Below are 13,014 nucleotides of genomic sequence, written 5' to 3' on the forward strand. Positions count from 1 at the left end.
GAATACCTACAACCATAAATAAAAAAGTGTTTGTTTAAAGAAAAACCTGACCTTGACAATAATCCATTCAGCTCTGAGCAAATGAAATGTCTTACAATCCAGCGACATTTATTGTGATTTATGGGTCATTCTCAATAAAGGTTGACATCCCGATCCAATTCAGATCAGTTTTCGCCCATAAAAGCTGAGGGTAAACATTTTTCATTATTTTTAATCATAAAGGACAACTTGAATATTGTTCTTTATTTTATTACTTACATTTGTTCATTTAATGAATGAAGAAAGGGTTGTAACACCAGAGACCAGTTCTCTTCAAAGATGCATTTTTTAAGATGGTGTCAAAAGCATCACAAAACATGATCAGACTAAAATCAATAAATCATACCTTTAAATCATGATCCCTCCCAATAAAAATCTTTCACATGAACATTAAACAATGTAACACCAATAACATATTCTAATGAACCGTGTGAAAAACTGAATTAAAATGTAAATTAACCACAAGCTTTTGAAATGTAAAGGATATGTAGGCTAAACTGCAGAAAGAAAGAAAGAATTGAGATGCATGGAAAACAGGTGGTTTTAGGTACCTGTGTGCTATCAGTCCATAATAATGTGTAGTAATAACAATCTGTAATTTAGCAGTAAACTACTACAAATAGGCAGACTTTGTTGGGAGGATAAAGCAGTTCCTCTTGATATGAGCACATACTAATAAAAATACTGACTGCAGAACACATTACCCCATCTCTCTCTCTCTCTCTACCACATTTTAAGCATTGTAAGTCATTTCCGAAACAGGACTATTGGCACACCTTTATTGCAGAATTGATTCATAATTAATTTGGTTAAGTAACAGGCCTGGATTTGCTTGAAGCTCAATGCATTCAACTGGCCAGGGTGAAAACAAGTAGCAAGTGACATGAATTTTTGCAAGAGGTGATTTAAACCATTTAAAGGGTTTTCCATATGTCAGCTATAGGGTTGAGTCCCTGTCGCCCTTCTCCCTTTCCTTTTATTACCACTATTCTCCTCCATTTCCTTCCCAACCTCCTATAGCGAGGTAAAGTTGGTTGTAAGTTCCATATTCGCTGGATATTCGCCTAAGTTGTTCAAGGGGCCGTCTGAAAACTCCACACACCGCGCTAAAACGTCACGGGCGTCTGAGCATTCAGTCAATTGACTTGCATGTTCTATTGTGAAAAGCATTGCTATTGGGGTTTACTGACTTACTACAGGCGAAATTATTACAGTTGGGAGCAAGGGCATAGCCAGGAATTTTTTGTTTTTTTGGTGGGCCTCAATAAAAATGGATGGGCCAAATTTTTGCCCAGGCCCACCCTTGGCTACACCACTGGTTTGGGGTTGTGGAACTGCTATGCGCTCGCTGGTCTGCTGAGGCCCCCCTTCAAGTTGTTGAGCATGGGCGGAGGGGGGAACTGCTGTGCATTGAACAAGCACAACACGGAAGCCTTTAACGATTGTGTACTGTCACCATGTCAACAACCGCGTCTCCCGCTGAAAGCGTTTACACGCGTTCCTCCCGCTGTGCCCCATGAGAGTTGTAGGCCCCTGGGCTGCAGCCCGTATAAGCCTGTGCGTTAATGTGCCCGTTAAGTGTAGTGGGTGGAATTTGCATCCGGTCCCTTACTTACGCTAGGCATTGAAAGCGCATATGAGCATTTTCAAGCATTATTCTCCAGCCACACCAAACATTGACTGTTGTGAGTGCAATGATTTATGCACATATAGTGTGTTGGGAAAGTTACTCTAAAAAAGTAATTAATTCCTAACTACTAATTACATCATCTACAGTGTAATTAGATTACTGTACTAATTACTCTGTCTGAAAAGTAATTGCATTACTTATTACTAATTACTCTCTAAAACCCATATCAACCTCGACCAGATGAACAGTTTCATGTCCATCCTTGTATTGTTCTTTTAATTCTTTCAAATAAATAATTTAAAATCAAATAAATTATCCTTGAACTGCCCAAAGAATTTAAAGTTGCAACGTTAAATTAGAAAACGTACATTTTAACATTAGACGTTAAATTTCAATTTTAAATTCACTATTGTTTTATATAGAATTGTTCTATAGTCTATACAGTATTTAATGCAATTACATCAGAAGTAACTGTAATTAAATGGCAAAAAAATGAAGAGTAATCCCTACTTTACTTTTTTCAAGGGAAAACTAATTTAAATACTGTAATACATTACTTAGTAATGCATTACACCTAACACTGCACGTATAGTATTGTTATATACCCTTTAATCCATCTGTGCAAGTGATATCTTTGTAAGATTGTTGCCTGCAGAGAGCACGGGTAAGAAAAACGAAATATCCAACGAATATCGAACTAAATCTTACTTTACCCCGCTGCCTCCTATAGTCACACTTTCCTTCCTGTCTGCACACTTGCCGTTTCCTGTTCACACACATACACACACTCGTCCCTCTTTGTGTGTGTGTGTGTTTGTGTGTGTGTGTGAGAGAGAGATTGTATGTGTGTGTGTTTATGTTTGTGTGTGAGAGAGTGTGTTTGTGTGTGTGTGTGTGTGAGAGTGTGTGTGTGTGTATGTTTGTGTGTGTGTGAGAGAGTGTGTGTGTGTGAGAGTGAGAGTGTGTGTGTGTGTGTGTGAGAGAGAGAGTGTGTGTGTTTGTGTGAGAGTGTGTGTGTGTGTTTGTGTGAGAGTGTGTGTGTGTGTATGTTTGTGTGTGTGTGAGAGAGAGAGTGTGTGTGAGAGAGGGTGTGTGTGTGTGTGTGTGTGTGTGAGAGAGAGAGAGTGTGTGTGTTGTGTGTGTGTGAGTGGTGTGTGTGAGAGAGTGTGTGTGTGTTTGTGTGTGTGAGAGAGAGAGTGTGTGTGTTTGTGTGTGTGAGAGAGAGAGAGTGTGTGTGTGTGTGTTTGTGTGTGTGAGAGAGTGTGTGTGTTTGTGTGTGTGAGAGAGAGAGTGTGTGTGTGTGAGAGAGAGAGAGTGTCTGTGTTTGTGTGTGTGTGTGTGTGTGTGTGTAGAGAGAGAGAGAGTGTGTGTGTTTGTGTGTGTGAGTGGTGTGTGTGTGAGAGAGTGTGTGTGTGTGTGTGTGAGAGAGAGAGTGTGTGTGAGAGAATGTGTGTGTTTGTGTGTGTGTGTGTGTGTGTTTGTGCGTGAGAGAGAGTGTGTGTTTATGTGTGTGTGTGAGTGAGAGTGTGTGTGTTTGTGTGTATGTGTGTGAGTGTGTGTTTGTGTGTGTGAGAGAGAGAGTGTGTGTGTGTGAGAGAGAGTGTGTGTGTGTGAGAGAGAGTGTGTGTGTGTGTGAGAGAGAGTGTGTGTGTGTGTGTGTGTGTGTGTGTGAGAGAGAGAGAGTGTGTGTGTTTGTGTTTGTGTGTGTGTGTGTGACCACAGCTGCAAGGAATGCTCAAGAAATGTAGGGGTGGACTTCATCGCATGGAATGCAATATGTTAGATAACAGTAATGAGGGAGATATTTTTACGAGTAGTAGCTTGAAAATCCACACAATTAGTCACTGTGTTGGTAAATGGGTTTGTAATGTATAATGCCCTAAAAATGATAAAAGAATATATTTTCCTCAATCAAAAAAGCTTTATTGGCCTGACTGTTAGCATTTACTAATTTTACAGCATTTTACAGTTTATAAAGAACTGAAAGAGCCTGAAGTACAGAAATAGACAAAATAAAGATAAATACGGTCTTTTTTGTTTGATCTCTGTATAAACACACACACACTAGACTATAAATGACCAGTATTATAAAGCCCTGGCTCTAAAGAAGTGTGTAGAATATCAGCAGGTAATAAAAGATTCTATAATTAGAACTCCTGTATTTGCTCTGAGGTTCAGATGCCATCTGACCTCAATCACTTTTGCTGTCTCGTAACATTCATGTGAGCAGAAAGGGGAGGTGCTGTTGGACCGGTCCCACCCAGGAGGACCGACAGATGTTCCAAATATGGTTATAAAGCGTGACGTCGAGCATACAGAAAAACCCCAAACAGATAGATACAGCTTCTAAAGGAACTGCAGACACTGGGGTAGATTGAGAACACTTTCTACAGAAATTACGTCTTTTCTATATGATTTCATGTCATTTACAAAATGTGCGAAATTTGGTTTATAAAGAGCCCATTTTTTCTCATGTATACAGTATTTTCCCATTAAAATAATTAATTGTACTGTATATTGTTCTTTATATTTCAAGCTATTATCTTTAAAATAAAAACTAGCACATAACAATACAATAACAAAGATAAACAAAGATACAAAAGGAAGAAAAAAAGGTAAAAGAAATAAATTAATAACATCTTTATACGACGTGCTTAACAAAAGACATTCTTTTATTAGTGATTGTATTAGAGACTCTCATTACAGAAAGCCTTGTAAGACGAAGAAATTTCAACTTTTTTACATATAATTAACCAGACAAAATTATATCGTTTAATAGCATTATATTTAGATTATTATCCACAGAAAAAGAAGTACAATCTTTTCAATATGTAAATAATAAAACAAATGATATAAGACTCTTCCATATTAGTACAAAAATATTTTTTTCCAACCACCATAAACTTAAAAAAAAAAAAAAAATTAGTGGGGTAGATTTTTGTGTAATATCTTTATATGAGTTTCTCTCACTTTTTTTGTTTATTTTATTTAGCATTGAACCCACAATAACAATATATGTACAACAAAACAAATACAATGCAATCCACTTTTAACAGGTAATAATAATAATAATAATAATAAATAAATAAAGCAAAATAAAACAAATAAAAAACAAATACAATAAAAAAGATCAAATGAATAAAAAACTGAAGCAAAAATAAAATCATACTATTATAAATCATAGGACAGTAAAGATCTCATTATATCATTATAGCATATAATAAAGGAGATATATATATATATATATATCATTAATGGCTATATGAGTGTTTATTAAATAAATCCACTTCTAAGGAATTAAGGCATTTTTGCTTGTGAATATACAATTTTGCTGCAAGAATGAAAAAATGTATAGTGATTTCCAGATACTTTTTTTTTTTTTGTTTTTTTTCATGATAACAAATAATGTCCTTACAACACTTCACTTTAAACTGGATAAACAATAATGACTCAATTCACACCAGAAAACAGAAGTCATTTCACACAAAAAGGACAGATGATCAAGGCTTTCACTCTTGTCTTCACACACACACACACACAAAAACTCTCCCACTTTATTTGAGTTGCGCTGTGACATTATGACGTAAGTTTTGACATGGCGGGAGGGGCGTGTTTATACACTCAGGTGACGTCACCGGAGCTCACATAAAACACCGCCCTGAGAGGAGAAATTTCAAGTTTTACAAACCACTGAGAAGAGCAATTCCTTCAAGAGCAAGTCTTGACGTAAATAAAAGACAAAAGAACTGAAATATTCTAGTGCATTGAGGATACTCGAAGAATGGACGTTGAGGCCAAGAGAATTATGACTCTTTCTGTTAGTAAACTGTATTCATTGAGGATCCAGCGTGGGGGTTTGAGACTTCACCGGAGTCTTCTGCTCTCCATGACCATGAGAGCCACCCGGGACATCTACCACACCGCCGTGCGGCTCAAAGACACGGAGTGGGACGAGCAGGTCGTTCCGTGCGTCTCGGAAGCGGCCACGGAGGAGCCCATGGACACTAGTAAAGACCAAACCACAGTCAGTGACTCTGTAATGACTGAAACTCCTAAAGAGATCTCGGTTAATCCTCAAGAACCTAAAGAGAAACTAGAGGAGGACGAAGAGAACCGAGTCGCACATAACTGTGAACGGCGCTCCAGGAAGCGCCGCGGTAAGACGGCCGTCGAGCCGGACTTTCTGCCTCTGAAGAAGGCGAGAATGGACACGGATGATGAGGTCTTAAGGACGAATGATGGAAACAGCTGTCGACAAGCTGAAACACTGACAGCGTTCCCCACAAATCGGGCCATCGGTGCATGTTGAGGGACTTTGGATAGTCCCAAGAATCATCTCCCTTGTTGGGAATTTCCTGGACAAATTGGTTCTGAACTGACCAGTTAATGCGCTCCGAACGGAGTTTGGACACCTGTGTGCCTCAGCTCATCAGAAGATCGAGGAGAGCTTACTAAGGGGCCCGCAGGAATAAAGATCCGGATCCAGTGTGATCCAAACTGCCAAGGAATCACCAAAGCTGCTTTACTGTTCAGATGAATCAGAGATGAATGACACTGATCTGACAGCAGATGTTGACTCAACCAAACTGAACTTTTGTGCAAAGAGGTTTCAGTCGCATATGAACTTTACAGCCTCAAATAAAACACATATAATGGTGTATGACAAAAACATCATTTAGCATCTTATCTGACAACTCAGCTGTGTTCAGAGTTCTGTCTTTGGTTGCAATAAACTTACAAATGTTCAAAATGACTCTGTTGTGCAGATGTGATTTTGACAACATTACTATCTACAAAAATCACAGAAACACTTGGAATGAGTCTGGATGGTTATAAATCAGGGCAAAACTTAAAAGGAATATATACGTTAAGCTTAATCGACAGCATTTGTGGCATAATGTTGATTACCACAAAAAATTAATTTCAACTCGTCCCTCGTTTTCTTTAAAAGAAGCAAAAATCAAGGTTACATTGAGGCACTTACAATGGAAGTCAATGGGGCCAATTTTTGAACGGTTTAAAGGCAGAAATGTGAAGCTTATAATTTTATAAAAGCACTTACATTAATTCTTCTGTTAAAACTCATGTATTATTTGAGCTGTAAAGTTGTTTTATGGCATTAAGTCGTCATGTCAACAAAGTTGGATGTGTAAAATTGGCTATAACTTTCCACAGAAAAAGTTACTAAGCGATTTTATCACACTAAAACCATGTTAACATGCATATTGTTTATGTCTTGTGGCTATACTTTTGAAACAGTGAGTATTTTAACATTTACAGATTGGCCCCATTGACTTCCATTGTAAGTGCCTCAATGTAACACTAGATTTTTGCTTTTATTTTTTATTTTTTTGAGTCTAACTTGAACACTGAATATTTCTTTAAAAACAGTCAAGGGTGTAGATCTGGCTTGAACATTGGATGGGTTGCAGCGTGAAGCATTTACATGTTTCCATTGATCATGGTATAAATAATTGGGGATTGTACTTGTTTGTTTTGATTATTGGGGGGTGGTACCTCTCCTCCATCCCCCCCGGAATCTACGCCCTTAGAAACAGTGTTTAGTAGAACATAGTTTCTAACTGTTACTGCTAACTTTCCTTGAAACTAGCCTTCAGCAGTTTTCTTACGATCATGTTAGTAATGTGTGACATTAGCTCACTCATAGCCGTTTATCATGATTTGTAATATTTATCGTACACAGCTCATCCTCTAGATGTGGGTGGTGAGAAAGCCATAAGCTGTAAACTGTATAATTTCCCTTGATTAGTCAGCAAAACCTGCCTGAACATGTCCATGAATCATGAAATTCTTTCCCTTGAACACGCTCAAACACATTGGCTAGTGGCCAGTGTCAGACTACGTTACTGTCAAGCTTGAAGTCCTAGTTGAACTGGTTGAGGGCTGTAGAAGCAGCATTACAGCATTCGAATCTGACACCCGTTGAGCACAATGTGAAATAGTTAAGTCTGCAGGGCTCAGGGCATGAATTTTAATTACATCTTCAAACAGGCGTGAGGCCTCATGGTGTCTAATGTTATAGTAAAGTGAGAATAGAAATGTGACCTTTAGATTGAGTACATGTTTATCTAACTTTTGATTGGTGGGTGAACACTAAAGCCCAAGGTATACTTCAGTGATTCCAATGATATCAGCTGGGAAACTACAGCAAGATAATTACCCAGGGTGATTAATCACTGCATTATCTGGAATATTTAAATCACGTTTTTCTTCATAATCTGAAAGATCAGAAGCAATTTATCTACATAATTTATACATTTTTGATGTCGACCGGTCAAACTCACTGCACACAAAATCACATATGCTTAAACACAAACATGAAAATATTTGTCTAATGGTAGTAGCGTTTTAAAGTCGCTTATTGAGATTGTTTTACCTTTACAAAGTACTTTACGCAACCAGTTTATATATTCGGTCCCATCATAACATTATTCGGTATCACTTTACAATAAGGTTCCATTTGTTGACCTAAGTGATAAAAAGTCAGATTTCTTTCATCAAATAGTTTATTATGTATCCAGGAGTGTTGATTATTCATGTTTTTGAGACGTTACAGACATTACATCAGAAATTATCATAATTAATTCAGATTCAAAGTAACGTCCAGCATCGTCCAATCACTGCCAACCATGTTAAAATAAAATGATACATTATAAATTCTGAATCTATGTACTGATTATCATTGTCACATGTCTGTCAAACATGTTGAGTGATCCAAACATCATCTGCAGCCTGAAACTGAACTTTTGATCAGATTTTAGGAGTGAATGCACTTAACTGCATAGAGAGCTATAGGATGCTCCCTTGCTCCCTACTGAGTGAACGACTTAACCTCCAGTGTGCTGTCTGTCTGCACTGGTCTCAGAACAGTTTGAAATGCACCTTATTTTCATCCTAACTCCATATAAAGCCTCTGAAAGACACATTTTCAGTTTTTGCATGAATACATTTATTCTCAATGTGAAAATGCACAGTAGATAAATGAATAGCACCTTATTGTACAGTGTTAACAAACAAAAATATAACAAGATTTAGATTAAAATGAAGCAAAATGACCAACAGATTTGTGAAAAGTTATTCAAAATAATGAAGATGATTTTGGAACGTCTGTCAGAAAACCTCTTCACAGCACTCATCCGAGTACTTCATGTTTATCAGCGTGCCAAAGCTCGAAAAATGAATGAAATATTTAAAGCAGCATATCAAACGAAACTAGAGGCGCTACTCTTTACAACCAGTTTTTTTTTTTTATGTCTCCCCTTTTCTCCCCAATTTGGAATGCCCAAGTCCTCATGGTGGTGTAGTGACTCACCTCAATCCGGGTGGCGGAAGACGAATCTCAGTTGCCTCCGCATCTGAGACCATCAATCCGTGCATCTTATCACGTGGTTTGTTGAGCGCATTACCGTGGTGACGTAGCGCGTGTGGAGGCTTCACGCTATTCTCTGCAGCATCCACACACAACTCACCACGAGCCCCACCAAGAGCGAACCACATTATAGCGACCACGAGGAGGTTACCCCATGTGACTCTACCCTCCCTAGCAACCGGGCCAATTTGGATGCTTAGGAGACCTGGCTGGAGTCACTCAGCACACCCTGGATTCGAACTCACGACTCCAGGGGTGGTAGTCAGTGTCAATATTCGATGAGCTACCCAGGCCCCCACTAATATATTTTTTAACTCACAAACACAACTCTGTCCAGCATTCATGTAAAACAATGCATGTTTCATTTATTTACTCAGGAAGTATATGGGCTGTGCGATACAGGAGGACAACAACAATAATAATAATAATAATAATAATAATTATAATAATAAAAGAGTTGTGAGGATACTGGAGAAATGGTGCTCTCTGCTCCACATCACAAAAAGATGGAAACAGTTGCGGGACTTTTGTGCAGCTGATGGTAAGACATCACAAAGCTCCATGGTCCAATCTCGTTTGTGCAACATGTTCTGTTCTATACAGTAATGGACTTGTTTTTAACGTGTAACTGTTATTTTTTCCAATCATTTGTGCAGAATGCTCTTACCCTGACTAGGAGTATCCGTCCCAGACAACAGATACAACACCATGATGTGGCAATGAGGATGTTGATGTACAACAAACCCGAGCAAAATGCCAGCACTCCAGTTGTAATGTTCAATTCCAGTGTTTGTGTGTGTAAATACAATGCACTCAAATTTAATGTCTTTTGTAGTTACATGCATGACAACCTGTAATTTGTAACCAAAAAATAAATAAAAAATCATACCTTTTAGACAACAGACTTGCTTTAAAGTGTTAAAAACAGACACTCTTTAAAACCTATTTACCTCAAAATGCCTTGATAGAACTCAATAAAAGATTTGTCAACTAAATTACAAAATATAGAGATGAGTCATCATTTATACTCACATTCATGTTGTTCCAAACCCAAACGACCGACTTTCTTCTGTGGGAGGAATTATGATAGGGACTGACAGCCTCGCTTTTATTTCAGCCTCATTAGCAGCATCTATATTTTACAATGTATTCTCATATTCCACAGAAGAAACTAAATATTACAGGTTTTAAAAAAAAAACATGAAGGTGAGTAAGGGTGTGTTCACACTTGGCAAGTTTAGTTCGATTAAAACGAACTCTGGTGCGATTGCTCTGTTTGTGCGTTTCATTTGAACAAGTGTGAACGCTGCCATCCGAACCTTGGTGCGCACCAAACAAGTGGACCGAGACCGCCTGAACAGTGGGTCTCGGTCTGCTTCCAAACGAACTCTGGTGCGGTTTGATTGATATATGAACGCAACATGGACCAAAGACGTCTAAACGGACCAAAAACAGGAAGTAATTTGCCTAATACTGACCTCAAGCATACCTGGTTCTTCTCATCATAGGAGCTATGTTGCCCATTACAGTTCGGTACAGGCGTCGGAACCGCCGTCAGCCGTCCTTGCAGCATATCTTCGTTTGTGTGTGCAATGGAGGAATTCCTGGTGCTGTTTTGACTCCTTTACACATTTTATTAGCTCTTCATTTGTTCTCAGCTGGTAAAAATACCACCATGTATACATATATAAATATAACGAAGCGGCCAGCATTGTTTTGGATGATCGGCAAGTTCCATCGCAAAATAGCCGTCATAAAAGCTGTCCAATCAGGTGGTGACTTTTTCCTGATGCCTTTGGTTTTGTATCGTTAGGTTCGGTGTTAAAAATGCCAGTGTGAATGCTAAGCGAACAAGGACTAAAATGAGGACCAAGAGGACCAAGAGAACCGAACTACAAGTGTGAACACACCCTAAATGACAGAATTTTCATTTTTAAGTAAGTCAACCCAAAGACAATGTTACGGTTTATTTAAATATTGCATTGCACTTTCATTTCAGGACATGACATTGTAACTTAAAAGAAATCTGACATAACAGAAAAATAAACAATCTCATATTAGACATTTTAAAAGGTGTCCTGTATTGGAGCTGGAACCACTGAGTTTTGGAGCTGGTGAGTCAAGTGTTCAAAGTTGATGGGCAGTACACTGGGGAAACATTTGAAGATGATGCCAATAACCAATGAGTCAATTATCACTGTCAGAACATGATGCTGTATTTTAGAAAGGGACCCCATAATAGTTCCTCCTAAAACATGCACAGAAAAGTGCTCAAATGCAAAATTCGAATAAATATTGCTTTTATTAAATACATTAGCAGAATGTGAAACCAAATTTTTGGCATAGCAGATCTTGTACACTGTGTAATACAGCGTATCAATTTACAGTTTGTGCTCCTAATATCATCTAATATGATTCATGTTTAATAAAGACACAATCTGTACTACTGATCTTTTGTAGTGTCTGGTAGTGTGTCTGTTTGGATCTGCCATGTAACATTAAGAGTAAAGGTTTTGTCGACACATTTCAGTCAAGAAACTTGGTTAAAATTAAAATAGCAGACTTGTACAGTCAACCAGGTTACCTATAAAGCTAATGATCAGGACACTCTACAAATGGGCAATTTTCAGCTGTCGACATTTTTCAACTAAGAGAAAATGATACAAACCTTAAGTCACAGTATTCCTCTGATGGTGTCCGTTTCTTTAAAAGTTTGCGACCTTGGAGCTTATCTATAAGTGCTTGATTCCATGCTCATGAGAGCTCTGTGACTCTGGTCCCACCCTGATGGTAAAACGGAGCGTGATTGGTTGAAGACAGTATGTGCTATGATTGGCCCAAGCAATGTGGCCGTTATCTGATTGGCTTGAGTAGATGATGGGTGGAGTCCACCTATTTGTGGATTGCCCGCAGCTCTCACGCAAGAAATGTTTCAGAATTCTGCCATCCACAAATAAATGCTGCACAGAGTTGTGTTTGTGAGTTAAAAAATATATTTGTAAAAAAAAAAACTGTATTTGTAAATCTCATTATTTTTATTTGTGAATTCATTTCATTTTTGTGAAACTCCTTACATTTATTTCAATTTTATTTGTGAACCATATTTCTATTTGTGAATCTCTTTCCATTTGTCTCTGAATTAGAAACAATTCTATCTCCATACGCATGTGTCCGGCTTGACAGCTCTCTTTTCAATTCTCCCGACTGCAACCGGCAAATCTCGCCGATCGGCAAATCAAGATGCAGTTCAAGTCGAACACACCTTTTGTTAAGGTGCTGTAAACGATTTTAGCCGTTCTAACTTCCACAAGATCGAGCCGTTTATGTAGCCATTGCCCCTCTTTCCAAAAGACCGCACCGATACCGTTGAAACCGACAGAAAGCATGTTCCCACGGCTGTCAAACACAACAGTAGCGAAATAGCGCCCTCAACTGACAAATTATAAATCAGAATATGGCATTAAGCCTCAATAATTCAAGTATTCGCTGCAACTACAACACTATGAGAACGCGCAAAATGATTGACAGTCAGAAAGCGACATTTTTGTTTGCTGTTTACAGAATCTAGTGCTGGGGGGCCTGGGTAGCTAAGCGAGTATTGATGCTGACTACAACACCTGGAGTCACGAATTCGAATCCAGGGCGTGCTGAGTGACTTCAGCCAGGTCTCCTAAGCAACAAATTGGCCCGGTTGCTAGGGAGGGTAGAGTCACGTTGGGTTAACCTCCTAGTGGTCGCTATAATGTGGTTCTCGCTCTCGGTGGGGCACGTGGTGAGTTGTGCGTGGATGCCGCGGAGAATAGCGTGAAGCCTCCACAAGCGCTATGTCTCCGCGGTAACGTGCTCAACAAACCACATGATAAGATTCGCGGATTGACGGTCTCACACGCGGAGGCAACTGAGATTTGTCCTCCGCCACCCGGATTGAGGCGAGTCACTACACCACCACAAGAAC

General features: G+C 38.8%; 1 protein-coding gene across 1 annotated transcript; it reads left to right on the top strand.

The window, feature by feature from the left end:
- Positions 1–4,949: 4,949 nt before the first annotated feature.
- Positions 4,950–6,877, top strand: LOC127425924 (immediate early response gene 2 protein-like). Its single transcript, XM_051672246.1, has one exon. The coding sequence runs from the start codon at positions 5,451–5,453 to the stop codon at positions 5,976–5,978; it is 528 nt and encodes a 175-aa protein (XP_051528206.1). The 5' UTR covers positions 4,950–5,450; the 3' UTR covers positions 5,979–6,877.
- Positions 6,878–13,014: the final 6,137 nt, after the last annotated feature.

This window comes from Myxocyprinus asiaticus, chromosome 35 (assembly GCF_019703515.2).
Source record: "Myxocyprinus asiaticus isolate MX2 ecotype Aquarium Trade chromosome 35, UBuf_Myxa_2, whole genome shotgun sequence".
NCBI classification, from domain to species: domain Eukaryota; kingdom Metazoa; phylum Chordata; class Actinopteri; order Cypriniformes; family Catostomidae; genus Myxocyprinus; species Myxocyprinus asiaticus.